Source organism: Typopeltis vanoorti, chromosome 3, assembly GCF_054136105.1.
Source record: "Typopeltis vanoorti isolate ZY-2024b chromosome 3, IOZ_Tvanoo_1.0, whole genome shotgun sequence".
In the NCBI taxonomy this organism is placed as follows: domain Eukaryota; kingdom Metazoa; phylum Arthropoda; class Arachnida; order Uropygi; family Thelyphonidae; genus Typopeltis; species Typopeltis vanoorti.
Genome location: NC_143551.1, coordinates 98,637,502 through 98,654,660, shown reverse-complemented (window position 1 = coordinate 98,654,660; position 17,159 = coordinate 98,637,502). Strand labels below are relative to the sequence as shown.

Genomic DNA, 17,159 nt, shown 5'->3' with positions numbered 1-17,159 from the left:
ATCTGTATACCATCTATTCCAGGGGATTTTCCTTCTTTCATCTTTTGAATTGCTAGATTCAATTCCTCCCTCATGATGTACAACCTCTGCCCACTATGCTCTTTCATTTGATTTTCTCCTCTTCCTCTGTCTTCATAAAGTTTACTTACATATTCTTCCCATCTCTGTAATATCTTCTCTTTTTCTATCAGAATTTAACCTCTTTCATTCTTGACTGCTCCAGTCCTTTGCATCTTTCTCCTTCCTGTATTATATTAATGTTTTTATAAACACCTTTTATGTCATTTCTTTCTGCCTTTGCTGTTGTATCTTTACTTATTTCATCTAACCATTCTTCCTTTTTCCTTCTTATCTCTCTCTCTCTCTCTGTATCTTCTTACTCAGGTCTTTATACTGCTTTTTTTTCTCTCCTCTGTTTTACTGTTAACTAACTTTCTTCTTTGTGATATTTTCCTCAAAACATTGTCCGTCATCCATGGCTTCTTTCTTTTCTCTCTTTCCTCTTCTGTTTTGGCTAAATGTAATTCTGTAACAGTAATTATACTTTCCTTAAGAATCTTCCATTTTTTACTTACATCATCACTTTCTTGTATATTTCTCTCATTCATTTCTTCTTCTACTTTTTTTTTCTTCTACTTTGCGAATTCATTCACCATACTTGGTATCTTCAGCCGCTCCATGTTCCATGATTTGTTCCATTTCCCTGTAATTATCTTTTTTAGATTAATCTTCATCTTAGTTGACAACAATAAAACAAGAATTAAACAAGATTAAACAAGAATATAATTTCTTGGCAAGTATGATTTACTTTGTACCCAAGTAAAAAAAACTTTCTACAATATGAATGGACACTTATTATCATATGTCCATAGAATCAGCATGTTTAATCAGTCTACATTAATTTCTGTATTGCTATATCCTTTATCATCCTTTCCGACATCATCAAATAACTAAATATTACCCCTAGACCATTACCTGTACTATTAATATACAAGTTAAGTGACAATGGCAAAAGTGCAGAACTCGATTGTACCTCAACTGGTCACTACCTTTCTCCTCTTAGACTCTATACATATACCATTCACATTCATTATGGTTATTCTTCTATAGTCATTGTTCATTTTGTTAGCTATATAGCAATAAAATATCTTGGATTTCCTTTGGCCTGTTTGGGTAACTTCTTTTTCATAATCTGATTTCCCATTCCTCACCACGGCCATCACTCTTTTGGCGTGCTGTTTATACTGCTTCAGATACTTGTAATCTCTCTTCTCGTGATACAGGATCTACTGCCTCCTCTTTTTATTATGTTCTTCCTTTAAAGAGTTTCATTCGTTAACTCTCGTGATTCATTCTTATAATTCTGGAAATATTGTCAAATATAGCATTATTCCGAGAAGATACCGAGTCATGGCGGTATAACCATTATATCTGGTTGGAAGGAAATGTCCAACCCACCAAGCTGCATGGAAGGCAACGGAGAACCACCATGCATTCTTTTTCTCTTTCTCCAAGTAATGATGAACAAGTCAATATGGAAGAATGAGTTATGCACAAGAACAGATGGGATCCTTGGGTCTGATCTTGTGCAGTATGCTACCCGGGATGGGGTTTGTAGATCTATGTTGGAGTCCCAGGAGGATAAGACCTCAAATGATGTTGCAGGATCAAAGCCTCCAGGAAGTTTTGGAGCTAATGTAAGGACACAACATGAGAAAATGAAACCTCAAAGAAAATACAAATATGGGCACCTGGAATATTAATTCAGTGTATCAAGTAGGGAAGATGGCCAATGTGATCAGAGAAATGAAAAGAATGAAGATATCAGTTCTTGGACTCTCAGAGGTTAGATGGAAAGGGAAAGGAGATATAAGACCAGACGATGGATTTAGATTTATTTACTCAGAAGGAGAAGAACATCAAAGGGGTTGGAATAATGTTGGATAAAAGGGTAGCCAATATGGTGGAGGGATATTGGCAGAGATCTGAAAGAGTGATTGCTTTGAAAATAAAGGCCAAACCTAGAAATATCTTCATAATTCAAGGATACTTACCAACAACAGATCATACAGATGAAGAAGTTGAAGAGATCTATCAACAAATAGAGGAATGTTTACATTTGAAAAATAACAGAGATATACTGATGGTAATGGGAGATATGAATGCAAAGATAGGGAAATGAAGAGAGGATGGTCTGGTGAGCCAATGGGCTTGGGCTCACCAGACCATGGGCTCATCAGAAAGACAGACTGGTGAAATTTTGCAGAAAACACAAATCGATAGTGACTAACACCTGGTTTCAGCAACATGAGGGAAGACTGTATACTTGGAGAGCACCTGGACAGAGAGGTGAAGAAATCAGAAATCAGATTGATTATATATTCATTAACTCAAGATATAGAAAGGTAATAAAAATGCAAAAACTTATCCTGGAGCAGACTGCAAAAATGACCATAACCTGCTCACAATTGAAATAAAAATCAGACTAAAATGAATAAATAAAGAAAATGCAACTAGAAAAATAAGAATTGATGGACTAAAAAGAAAATATATTAGAGAGAAATATCAAGCTGAACTAGAAAATAAGATTAGCAGTATTGATACTGATAGACCCCTAGAAGTAATCTGGACTGATCTAAGAGAGAAAATCAAGGAATGTGCTAAAGGTCTTCTGGGTGAGGCAGAGGGGAGGGGAAGGAAGCCCTGGATTACTGAGGAGGTGATAGAAAAAATAGACGAAAGAAGAAAATGGAAGAATAAGAACAAAGATGAAGCCCAAGTCAGGTATAAAGAGAGATCAATAAAAATCAAATAAAAATCCTGGCTTAAACGGCAAAGGAAGACTGGCTCAATCAGGTCTGCAAGGAAATAGAGGAAAATGATAAAGGATATGAGAAAGATCTATGAAGACTTGAACTTGATTTCAGGGAAGGAGAGAAGGATAAAAAGCAGTGCTTTGATGGATGAAAGAGGAAAGATTTTGTTGGAAAAAAATGAAAAAATGATAAGATGGAAGAAGTATGTTACAGAACTTTATGGAGATGAGGATAATCTGGAATGTAATCAGATAGAAAATGATGATGCCCCAGAAATTAAGGAATGGGAAACCAAAGCAGCCATTAAAAGAATAAAGGATAGGAAAGTTCCAGGAGTGGATGATATTCATGGAGAGTTACTGAAGGCATTGGGAAAGGAAGGAATAAAACTTCTGTCCATCATCTTTAATAGAAGTCTGGAGGAGGATATAATACCTAAAGACTTCATAAGATCAATTTTTATTCCTATTCTCAAGACTACAGGAACAATGGATTACAACAAGCACAGAACTATCAACTGTATTAGTTCTAATGCAACATAATATATATTGCAAAAGTCCTAATTAACATAATATACAGAAGAACGGAACAGATGATAGAGAAGGAATTAAATGAAGCACAGTTTGGTTTCAGGAGAAACAGGGGAACCAGGGAAGCTACCACAACACTACGGATATTGGGGGGAAAGAATGATCGAGTGCAATAAAGATGTATATCTATGCTTTGTGGACTATGAAAAAGCTTTCGATAATGTTAATCACTCTGTTTTATTTGATATTTTGCATAAAATAGGAATAGATAAAAATATTATGAGAATTTTGTTCAGAATATACAAAACTCAAGAGGCCAGGATCAGATTCGAAGGAGAGGATACTGAATGGATCCCCATAAGAAAGGGTGTGAGACAAAAGTGTGGGATGTCCCCACTTCTTTTTAATGTCTATAGTGAATGGATCATGAGGGAGGCCTTGGAAGATCTGAAGGATGGAATAAAGATAAACAGACACCTGATAAATAATACAAGATATGCAGATGATATTGTACCTATGAGCAAAACAGAGGAAGGCTTGCAAAGAATTTTGAACAGACTGAACAGGGTTGGAAATGAGAGATATAAAATAAAAATAAACATCCAGAAGACCAAAGTGATGAAGATTTCAAGGAAAGGAAATGATGGGATGGAAATCACTTTGAACGGAAGAAGAATAGAAAATATAAAAAAGTTTTGAATACCTTGGGAGTTGGATAACAGAAGACAGTAGATCTAATTATGAAATTAAGCACAGAATTAAAAAAACAAAAGCAGCATTTTTCCAAATATACCACATATTAAGAAACAGAAATCTGAACAAACAGTTAAAAGTAAGAATCCTCAAAACAATGATCTGGTGTGTTGAGACGTATAGATGTGAGTCCTGGACGATCAATAAGGAAATGAGTGACCGATTGAATGCATCTGAAATGTGGTGCTTGAGAAAAATGGATTGTATCAGCTAGACTGAAAGAGTGAGCAATGAAGAGGTTCTTAAAAGATTCAAAATTAAAAGAAACTATATGGCTAGTATCCGAAGAAGAAAATAGTGTTTGCAGGACATCTGATGAGGGATTCTTCTGGAGAGCTTCCCAGAATAATATTGCAGGGGATGGTGGAGGGAAAGAGAGGAAGACTCCAACTGCAATGGAAAGACATCAAAGATTGGATGGGCAAGAATCTTACAGAAGCAAGAGATAGAGAGGCATGGAAGCGTACTGTTCATCAGCTGCAACCCTCTTAAAGAGGAGGTCCAAAGGATTAGATTAGATAGCTTCATTCAGACATTCTTCTACTACTTCCCATACACTGTTGATTCTTCTACAACAGTTTTTCATACCAAGGTACTGCAATTAGCTGCATTCTTAGTTCATTATAATCTTCCATATATCTTTTTTATTCAAAGCTCTCTCTCATATGCATCATCATTTACCAAGTCAAAGCTGCATGATACAGTCATTTCATTCATAGATAGATTCTCAGAATTTATTACTATATTGAGTGTTCTTGTACAGTGAGTCCCATCCATCATACTGGTAGTTACCTCTCAGTAATTCAATAACTTCTCTTTTCCTCATCATGCATACTTTTCTCTTCTTCCCTCCATTGATTTATATCTCCATAAGATTTATCAGTCTATGCAGTTCATAGTCCTCTTAAGATATTCCTGGTCAGTAACCTAAGGATGTATTTTGTCTAGTTAACCTCTCTCTCTCTCTCTCACACATCAAACATTGCTTGTATTGCTCATACTATCCATCACCATTTGAGATTTTTACTCTGAATGAATTTAATCATTTAATCACCTGAAATCATCAACACACTTTCATGCCTTTCCTGTCCTGTCTACGCTCCCTGAATATACCTGCTCCCACCACATTCTATTCCTCTAACTACGCATACTGGCCAATGAATTAGAAACTTTTATTTAATACCATGTTGGACATCTTTTAGCAATTTCCCATACTGATCCCCTTCAATTCCCTGCACATGGTTTGGCAAGATGTGGGTTAGGAACAGCCTTCATTAAATGTTTTGGTCAATTGCTGCACACAGGAAGTTCTCTTTGTCCATACAAGCTTTCTCATACGATGCCAATCTTGTCCCTGACAGACTGTTTTAAGACACAATTATGCCTCTTATACAAACAATGTGGGTTATTTTTACAACTGTAAACATCTGGGATATCTCACATTTTGAGAAACCAGTCAGCTCTTTTCAAAATCATGTCTCCAGCCAGATAAGTACCCAAAATAAGCCCTTCATTAAGGTCCAAAAGATCCTTTATTTTTTCATTGTGATCAACACTATTGATGATTACTGACCAGCAGCATTCTTAAAAAGTTGCCTAGAACACATGGTGATGCAAGTGACCAAGTATTTTGCATATACTCTGTATAAGATGTTTATATACATCTGCATAAAGGTTTCTAATTCAGTGGGAGGTATGTGTGTATTCTCTTCTGTCAAACCAGGTCTTACTAATACTTATAATTTTTATTCCCTGTGTTAACAAAATGTTAAGAATTTGTTGCCTTTATTTCTAATGCTATGGCCATTAGTGAACATGAAAGAAAGCCTTGTGCTAGGCTGATGAGAATTAAAGTCAGCCATAAAATATGACTGCCTCAAAGAAGCAATTCCTTGTCAGGTAGCTAATCTTTTTTTTTTTTTTCTTCTTTGAAAAAAAAAAAAAAAAAAAACGTGTACCATCATTCTTGGAGTTACTGTTGCCATTCTGTCATTCACTCTCTCACTTTGATTCACACCTCTCATTTTAATTCTCTCATCAAAGCTCTCATGCAAACGCCTTGACATATTGAGTTTCTCAGCCTATTTACATTCGTTCTTTCACTAAATGACAATTATTTCAAGCACTTACCTCCAAATCCAAAACCTGATCATTCCCATACATACATACATCTGCTACTACTCCCATTATCCACTCTCCCTGTCCACTGGCTCTATCCTGTTTCCCTGTTCCATTCCCATTCTCTCTTCATCTCTCACACTACTACTACTGTTTCCATTGCCAAGCACTTCAGTCTGTTCCGTGCCACTCTCCGGATCTTTCACTTCACCTCATACTTCTGATCTCTTGCTTGCATCATTCACTGCACCTCCATCTTGCAACAGTTTCTCCGGTTCACTCACTCCAAAGTCATTCAAATGCAATCCATCACCCCTATATAATTCCATTCTTCCCTCAAATAGATGCCATACACCCACCAAATATACTCTCTTCTCCTCTCACACTACCAGCATGTCATTTATCATTCTGGCTCTCTGTCCCAACTCATTATTGTCATAACTTGGCAATGCACTGGCAACCTTTCCCACTATACTGTTATCTTTCACTCTCCTCAATAACCTCCTGATATTTGCTCTGACATTATCCTTATGTCCACTTAAATCACTTGTCTCCACAACCGCCACTAATTCTCTTGCTCATTTACTCCTCATGTCCAAAGCATGAATAATCTTGCTCATTCTCCCTCATGGATAACAGACCTTATGGACTCTCTCATTAATCTCCATACACTGCTATTCTCGAATCTCTCATCACCTCTTTTACCCTTTTTTCTTCATTCTGTTCTTTTGCACACTTTCATTTGTTTCCACTAAAGTCTGTCTGATATCACTTCACATATTCTTCATTTCATTTTTCATTTCAAATAGCTGTTTCATGAAATCTTGCATTTCGACAATACTGCTCTCTCTCACTGCCATAGTCTTGCTATCTCTCGTTCTGCTGTTACTTCTGTTTCCACATTTATACTCCCATTTGCTCCCTTATCACTTACTTTTGCTTCTTCATTCTTTCACTTCTTCAGTCTCATTAGTTTTTATTATTATTATTATCCAGGTCTCCATGGAGTCAAAAGACTCATTGTGGGAGGTCGTTTTTAAGAAATACAGAGTCTATCATACCACTCCTTGAACCCATTAACCGTCCCCACTCCAACCACTCTCTCAGGCAATGTATTCCAAGGCTCAACCACCCTCCATGCAAAGAAACTACTCCTCACCCTCTTGCACACAGCCTCCTTTTGTAACTTTCAGGGATGGCCCCCTTGTCATTGCTCCTTCCTGCCGTTCCACTAAGTGAAAGAACTCTCCAATGTCTACCCTGTAACTGCCTCTCAACAGTTTAAAAGTCTCGATCATATCACCTCTCCTTCTTCTATCCACCAAACTCTGCAGTCCACATTCCCTTAGTCGATCCTCATAACTCATATTGTACAGTCCTGAAACCATCTTTGTTATCTGCCTCTGTACCCTTTCCACAGTCAATTTATTCACTTTAAATCATGGGGACCAAATCTGAGAACAACAGTCTAAGTGTGGTCTGATCAGAGACTTATACAACAGAATGATAACCCTTTTATCTCTGAAGGTCAGTGTCCTTCTCATTATTGCAGCAATCTTCTGAGTTACCCTCACCACCTTTGCAATATGCTCCCTGAATTTCAGTTTTCTATCAATCATCACCCCCAGATCTTTTGTCTCTCCTACCTCCTGCAGTACAGCTCCTCCAATCGATTATGCATTCTCCCATCGATGGATCCCAAACCTCAAGACTTTATATTTTGCTGCATTGAACCGACAACCCCATTTATTTGCCCATCTCTCTAGTTTATTCAAATTCTCTTGCAGGGCTGCTACATCTGCACTATTACTGATAACCCTTTTCATCCATTTCTTTAATTTATGCTTCCTTCATTCCTTCAGTCTGTTTCACATTTGTTAACTCAGTTTGCTTTGTTGATTTCTTCATACCGCTATTGTGTTCTGTTCAAAGCAAGATTCAAAAATTCCATAAAAAAGTCAGTAACAAATCAATAAGAATAATTGCACAGACACACTAAGCTATCAAAAATAAACATTAGTATACTAACGTGCAAGCAATATTGCCAATTTCTACACAAAATAGCACTTATCTTTTCTGGAGCTCTTTACCAACATTATTATTATTATTATGTGACACCTCCAGGGAGTCCAAAGACTCATCGAGGGAGGGAAACCACAGTACAACTATGCCTCTACCACTCAATCCACCAACTATAACAATACCAACGCCATCTACCATCCAACATGAAGCATGTTGCAGCCACCTAGTGGCCCTTCACCTCTTACTTCTGATCTTTTGCTTGCATCACACACACACGCTGCACTAATAATAGGATAATAAAGAATCTATAAGACTTATTTATTCTTTTCATGTTCTTGATTACTGTACACATTATATTAATGATAAATGCATGCATCTACTGACATAATATTTTATAAGTTACTTACGTATATGATGTATAGAAAAAATGGATATCAGGACTTCCTGCTGCACCTTTGAAAGAAATTCATATAGAATTAAAGTGCTACATTACTTGAAGAGCATATGAATACTTTTCTATTTATTCATTAAATAATTAAATATAATAGCATTTAAATAAATGCTATTAAATAAATTATTTAATAAATTAAATTAAATTAAATAAACAAAATAAATTATAATATAATTTATTTTGATTTAAGCAAAGGAAGTATACTCACTCTGAAGAAATTCTTTTGCAACAGAAATATTTGCAAGATATCCATTTGTAGTAACTCCAATTAATGTATCTCCAAGACTGAAAAAGGTTAAAATTTATTGCATTCTCATATTTAAAAAGCCAACTTAAATTAACATGCATGCATGAGCACAAACATACATAATAAATAAGTGGTTGCTTTAATTTCAAAGAAATTTAACTAGGGGAAGAGACCTCTACATAGATGGTAAGGAATGGAGATTCAGTTTATGAGCCAAGATATAATCCTTTACTATCTGTAAGGTAATATACTGTTTCTATCCACAGGTAATAAATTCCATATACAGGAATGTGCAAAAGAGCTGACAGTGCCCTTGTCTTGGTTGTTCAACAGAAGTCTGGCAACAGGAACAATCCCAGAAGAGTGGCAGAGGGGAAAAATAGTGCCACTGCATAAGGGAGAATGTAAGTCAGCAGTGTCAAATTATAGGCCAGTGCATATATCAAGTGTAACGGTGAAGGTGTTAAGCGAGCCTGATTAGAGACAGAATACAAGCCTGGATTGATAAGAAAGGAAATCTTTCAAGACAGAAGCATGGATTTGTTAAGGGAAGGTGCTCTAGCAACTTAGTTAAATTTCATAATAGGGTGACCAGTGTACTGGAAAGAAGCAATGCTTATAGTGTGATTTATCTGGATTTTGCTAAAGCATTTGATCAAATACTACATGATAAAGTAATGTTGAAATTGAGCAGAATGGGAATAGATAGTCATTTGGTTGGCAGTGTCCCAAAAAAAGGGAAGATGATGAGTGAGGCACCATGGGATTCTGTTCTGGGACCACTGTTGTTTAACTTATATATCAGTGATGTAGTTCACAGTGTGAAAGGAGATATTCAGTTGTCCTGATGATGTTAAATTAGAAAGGGCAATCTCAAGAAGTTCTGACTTGTTGTTGTTGTCACAAGAGGGGTGAAGAATGGGAATATCATTTCAATGTTGCTAAGTGTAAAGTTATGCAGTTTGGCCAGAGAAAACAGAATGAGTTGGAAGTTGAAGTATTTATGGTCACCTGGTTATATTGATGATAAGAAAACATTGGATAGAGTGCAGAGGCAATTAACTAAGACTGTCATAGAAGTTTGGAATATTGAGTATGAGGACAAATAAAGGGAATATGGTCTTCAGAGCTTGGCAGGTAGGAGGAGAAGTGGTGATATGATTGAGACATATAAAGACATATTGAGACATGGTGAGAGGAGGCTATCAAATAGATAATAGAAGAATTGTTGCATAGGATAATGGATGATGCAAGAATGAGAAGTCATCCCTGGAAACTGTACAAAGGAGATTTTTAGCTTAGTGGGTAATTAATGAGTAGAATGCATTGCCAGAGTGGGTAGTGAGTGCTCCAACACTAAATATATTCAAGGCAATGTATGACAGTTATTTTGGTCTGTGTTCAAGGAACACAGACCATGCCTCCTACATGGAGGCTTGGAAGCAACAGTAATAATAAAAATTAAAGAATGTGCCAGCAATCAGAGCCATTTAACATCTATATTTCTTTACTGACTAAAACTTAAACACGAGCTGATTAGGTTTGCAGAGTGGATAGCATCTGCACTCCAACAGACTGAACAGAATGTCTGTGAATGACTTTAGATTAGATACATTCATTACTCTAGTGTGAGATGATTACTCTGCTTCTTAGAAGTCTGAAGTGGTTTTGTAAAAGTTTCATGTTTCATCTTGATAGCAGGTTTTCTGATTATTCTATACCTCTCAGCCAACACACAGTTTTAATGTATTACAGATTTGTGGAAGGGATGTTAGATATGAGGATCGGCTGAGGGAATGTGGACTGCAGAGTTTGGTGGATAGAAGAAGGAGAGGTGATATGATTGAGACTTTTAAACTGTTGAGAGGTGGTTGACACTGGGGAGTTCTTTCGCTTGGTTGAACAGTGGGAAGGAGTGATGACAAGGGGCCATCCCTGGAAGTTACGAAAGGAAAAACTGTGAGCAAGAGGGTGAGGAGTGGTTTCTTTGCATGGAGGGGTGGTTGAACTGTGGAATGCATTGCCTGATAGAGTGGTGAGAGCGAGAATAGTCAATGAGTTTAAGGAGTGGTATGATGGACTTTGTGTTTCCTAGGAGGATCTCCCACGATGTGTCTCGATAGACTTGTGTTTCCTAGGAAGGACCTCCTGCGATGAGTCTTTTGACTCCTTGGAGGCCTAAATAATAATAATAATAATTGTATAAAAACAGCATAGAGCTTGTTTCTTTTTATCAATTTTTAGAGTGTCACCTATGTTATTATTATTATATAACACCTCCAGGGAGTCCAAATACTTATCGAGGGAGGGCACCCGCCTACAACTCTCCATCTCCACCATTATTTTCACAGACAATCACATCCATGCCCACTGTGGGATTCAAACCGCAGCCTTTTGGCTAGAGAGTGGATATGCTAACTACTCGGTCAATCAGATCGGCATATATAATTAAGTTCTCTACTGTTTTCTTATTTTCTCTTTTGTCAGGAAACTAGAGAATTCAAATACATTCCTGGAACAACCAGAACAGAAATGACGACTGATGTGACTCACTCCCATCACAAAAGGATGTAAATTGCATAATCTGGAAATCCTGATCTAGATCCCATGAAAGAGTTACATGTGCCACTTCAGGCCTCCAATAAGAAGAGATGTGATCTCACACCAGATGATGGAATTCATCTCTCACCTAAAGACAAAGATAATCTTCTTTAATGTCAGACACTTTCAAGTAGAGTGATGTGGGCAAACATTAAAATGGGAAATGGACAGTGAGACTTATTTGTGAAATTGGACAATTACACTTAATGAAAAGTCTCTAAAAGGAAAAAAATGAGGAATGTTTTGAGTGATTAGGGAAGGCAACTGACATAAACAAAAAGAAAAAAGCTGGTCCTTGTGGGAACTCTTAAACAGCAGAGTAGGAAATAAATACCACACAAAAATGTTTTGAGAAAATTTGAAGAAAAGATCAAAGTTAATAATGATGGAAAGCACCTGTATTGATTTCTGTTCAGGAGATTGACTAGTTAGCACTAATGCTTATTACATAAAGATGTGCATAAATTCATGTAGATAGAAGATACAAGAAGTAAGTCTCATTGATTATGCTACTGTTCATAGTGATATCATTAAGCTGCTTTTTAGGATACAAGAGTATACAGGAGATTTGAAATATGAAGTGATCACCATTTGGTATTGAGTAAGATGAAACTGAACATTATACTAAAAAAAAAATACACATATATATATATATATATATATATATATATATATATATATATAAGTTTTAAAAATAATCATTTAAGTAGTTTTCGGAGGGGAATGGTAGGCTAAAATATACAAATATTATTCAAGAAAAAACTAAAAGAATTTGAAAATAAGAACCAAACATTAGAGACTCAGTAGCACAGTCTGAAGAATGAATGACTCAAGCAGGAAAACGAGTTGAGGGTGTTTACAAAAATAGAAAAATCTGATCTTCATTCTTCATTGCGGACTAAAGCAGTTAAAGAAACAGTCCTGGATAAGAAGAAACAGTATTGAGAGTTCTTATAAAAAGTAATTCAATGCACTTTCTGAAATAATATAGAAAAAAAAATTAACAAGTTGTGTGTAAAAGTAGGTCAATAAAAGTCATGGGAAGACTTTTGTTTGAGCACTTTATAGGATTAGCTAAACAAAATACAGAAGATAAATAACAGTAAGATGGCAAAATGGAAATGAAACAAGCAGTAACAAAACACTGACAGAAAATAATCAAATGGAATACAATCAGGAGTACATATTAATAATGGAGGTAGAAAAAAGCCATCAAAAACTGAAAACACAGAAACATAGCTAGCATAGATAATATTCAACCAGAAACAAATATAGAGATATAAAAGTTTTACAGTGGATATGTATTTCAGAAGGTCTAGTCAGCAAGATGAATAGTAGATGACTGAAGTAAATAATGTCCCACGTCAAAGGGACATTATTTACTTCAGTCATCTTCTAACCATGCTTGCACCAATGCTTGCACATTGGTGCAAGCATGGTTAGAAGATGCATATAAAAGCATTCTGTTTTTTCCCCCTAGCCACCTAGGGGAAAAAAACTAATTTGAATCCAATCAAATATTTGTGAGATCATGAATAATGTAGTTTCTGTCAGTGAATGTCAATGCCTCACTCAATTGCTGACCTCTGAGATGTTAATCTATCTATGCTATTCACTACAAGTAGATTTGCTTGAATAATAAATACAAGGTTTTAATTTGTATATGTTTTTATTTGTACTAGATGTATTTATACATCTACTATAAATAAAAAATGTATACTAGTTAAAACCTGGTATTTATCATTCAAGTCAATCTGTCTAGCTTATCCATAATACTTCAGGACACCTTCTACAGTCTAGTCAAGTCAATATCAAGATGGATGCAAGCAGTTATCTAGGCCAAAGGGCATCCAACATGCTACTAAGTAGGTGATCATAATATTTGGCTCATGAGTGTGTGTGTGTGTGTGTGTGTGTGTGTGTGTGTGTGTGTGTGTGTGTGTGTGTGTGTGTGTGTGTGTGTGTGTGTGTGTGTGTGTGTGTGTGTAAAGCAGTGTAATTAAGACTATATTGTGTGAGATGCATTAACAGAACAAAATATATAGTTTGTTGATGCTATAGGTGAGGATGCAAATGCCAATACGACTGACATGCAATGGTCAATTAATATGATGAGTGCAGGACAAATAATCATCATGGGAGAGGCTTTAGCTATAGCCCAGCATATAGAAGGAAAAATTATGGCCTCGAAAGAAGGAAAGGACACATGGAAAGAAGGAAATGGAAAATATACAGCTACTGAAAGACAATTACCTAATACAGCATGTGACAGAATTTGAGAATGTCAGTTTGATGGTATCAGACAATTTGTTTGTTATCAAGGTAACCACTTTGCTTCTGATTACCAAGAGTGATCATACAGTTTTGACTTGGGAGGAGACTAAGAATGTGGAATCAAATAAGAAGGGGTATATGTGGAACTGCAGACTGATACTTATTACAAACTCAGGAGACAAGTTTGAAGTAATCCATGACATAAAAAATTGCAAGAGAATATTTTAGTACTACACGGTTAATGGTTGAGGGTATTTAAAGAAAGCAGTATCAGAATACATACCCATGGACAGGAGGATAAATAATGTTGGAGTTAAACGGATGAGTAGCATCATGGAGCAGAAGTGAAAAAAATAAAATGTTGTGCAGTGTATGTAAGATGAAAGGTGAGGTGGAAGGGCTGGATTACAGAGAATTCAAAAATGGGTGGACACGAATATGATATTCTATGGAGGGGAGGAGGGATAGCATGGCATTCTGAAGGGAGGTCTCATCTTAGTAACTTACTCGTTTTCTACAATATACACCCTCTGTCCAAAAAGAAACCAAACTTTTTGAAAATAGAAGAAACTAGTGGCGCCACAATGTTGTATCTTTTTTTTTGTTGTCGAAAGCAGCAACCTTCATCAGTATTGTCTCAACTGTTTATAACATTTGTTTCATTAGAAGCAGAGTTATAGTGCCAAGAGTGACAGTGTGTTTTGAAGAACGGGGAAATTGAGTTTCAAACAGAGAGCTGTGATTAACTTTTGTGTTAAACTTGGTAAATGTTTTACCGAAATGCATCAAATGCTTCAAAAAGCATAGGTTATGAATGCATATCCCATACTGAAGTTTACGAGTGGTTTAAGCGATTTCAAAGTGGTCATGAAAAGCTTGAGGACGACGAAAAGCCGGGCCGTCCCAAAACTGGACTGAGTGAAGTTAATATTATTATTATTATTATTATTATTATTATTATTATTATTATTACGGGCAACTCCAGGGAGTCATTAGACTCATCGAGGGAGGCCCCAAATCATTTTCATCACAACTATTCGACATTCATACAGTATCTATCATACCTCGCCTTAAACTCATTCACTATCACAGCATCCACCACAGACTCAGGGAGCGCATTCCACTCATTCACTACTCTAAAAGTAAAGAACCCAGTTCTAACACCTTTACTAACCACACTTTTGCCCAGTTTCCATGGATGTCCCCTAGTCCTCCCACAACCAGCCCTGTTCTCAAAAATATCTTCTGAATTAATTTTATAGAAACCCTTCAGTAATTTGAATGTCTCAATCATATCTCCCCTCCTCCGCCTATCAACCAATTTTTGCAACCCACAAATCCTCAACCTGTTCTCATACGGTTCATTCCACAGACCTGCTATCATCTTGGTCACTCGCCTCTGGATCCTCTCCACCTCCTCCCCATCAAGAAGAAACCTAGGTGACCAAATCTGAGCACAGTAGTCGAGATGAGGTCTTATCAAGGCTCGATACAGAGGAACAATAACCTGCTTGTCTCTGCTTGTCAATGTATTCTTCAGCAACCAAGTGATTTGATGAGCTGATTTGGCCACTTTTGCAATGTGTCCCCTAAATTTCAATTCCTTATCCACCAACACTCCTAAATCTCGTGCTCATCAATTTCCTGGAGCACGGTTCCACCAATGCAGTAAACTGCCTCCCATCTTTTCACCCCAAAATGCATAACCTTACATTTTGCCACATTAAATTGACATCCATTCTCCCTAGCCCAGACCTCCAATCTATCCAAATCATCCTGCAAAATTTTGACGTCATCTGCATTCACTATTGCCCTACCCAACTTCGCATCATCCGCAAACAAATGAACTGTTCCTCTCAAATCCTTTCCTATATCATTTATGAACAAATTAAACAGCAGTGGTCCAAGAACAGATCCTTGTGGTACACCACTAGTCACAGGCCGTCTTGTGGACTCTACTCCCGAGTAAACCACTCTCTGATATCTCTCCGTGAACCACCCTCCTATCCATCTCACCAACCCTATGTCCATTCCCATATGCTGCAATTTACTGATTAGAATTCCATGTGGTATCCTGTCAAAGGCCTTAGCAAGGTCCAGCAGAATCACTGTAAACCCATTACCCTTATCCAGTTCAGCCGTCACTGTGTTATAATACGTGAGCAAGTTACTGAGGCATGACCTACCCTTCACAAAACCATGCTGTCCCCGATACAGTATCCCATTTTCTTCTATCCAATCTTGTATTTTCCTCTTGACTATTTTCTCTAAGACCTTGATAATGATTCCTGTTATGCTGATTGGCCGGTAATTTTCAACAGCAGCCTTGGAATCACCTTTGTGCAGTGGAACTATTTTCCCCTCTTTCCACCCCCTTGGGACTGACCCAGTCCTGAGGCTCAAATTAAACATAATGGTCAAGGGCACTGACAATTCTTTGGCCGCTTCACGTACGACACGAGCTGGTATACCATCCAATCCCAGATGTATTGACATTGAGGTTCTGTAATAGACTAGTTACCTCTACCTCATTCATCACAATTCCAGTATAAGCTGTTGGTTCCTCCATTTCCGCAAAGCCACCACCTGGATGATATACTCTTGCAAAGTGCTCGCTCAGTAATTCCACAACATCGACTGATTCAGTTACCTCCCTACCCTCAGCATTTTTTAAGATCATTCTACCATGAGCATTTTTCCTTTTACTTGCAACATATTGAAAAAACTGTTTGGGATTCTCTTTAGCCTGCATGGCCAATTTCCTTTCGTAATCTGCTTTTGCTTTTCTTACCACCCTTGTTACCATCCTGGCCTGAGCTTTATACTGTTCATGCACCTGATGGTCACCCTTCTCCTTAAATTCCCTCCACAATTGTTTCTTTTTTTGCAGCTCAAGCTTAATAGTGTTATTCATCCATTTAACCCCTACCTGATTTATTATTCGGACTCTTGGTATACAGTCAACCATTGCCTCCTGCAAACAGTTCTTAACCACCTCCCATGCACCATCAACATCCAGCCCTTGCAGTTTTACATGCCATGGCATTGAGCCAAGCACACACCTAAGCTTGTCATACTTACCAGCCCGGTAATTCCACATATACCCTGTCTTAATTGTAAATTCGACTCCTTTAGCCACCTCCCAAGTCATGACCTTATGGTCACTCTCACCAATTGGTGGCAACATGGTCATGTTCGTTACAGCTACATTCTCAGTTGCAATTACTAGGTCCAGCACTCTCTGCCCCCTGGTATTTTCCAATACATGTTGCCGTAGATAGTTGTCCCTTAATAACTGCATAAAATCCAATTCCTTCCTCCGATGTGCCCTCTCCTCTTTCCAGTCA

The 17,159-nt window shown here is 37.2% G+C and overlaps 1 protein-coding gene across 1 annotated transcript in view; it reads right to left on the bottom strand.

The window, feature by feature from the left end:
* The window catches only part of LOC150108410 (endosome/lysosome-associated apoptosis and autophagy regulator family member 2-like), a 477,226-nt gene that overhangs the window by 56,662 nt on the left and 403,405 nt on the right, over positions 1–17,159 (bottom strand). The window contains exons 13-14 of the mRNA XM_090390460.1: positions 8,899–8,975; positions 8,647–8,692 (exon numbers count right to left, since the gene is read on the bottom strand). Coding sequence (XP_090246586.1) covers positions 8,647–8,692; positions 8,899–8,975 — 123 coding nt within the window. The remainder of the gene's footprint in view (positions 1–8,646; positions 8,693–8,898; positions 8,976–17,159) is intronic.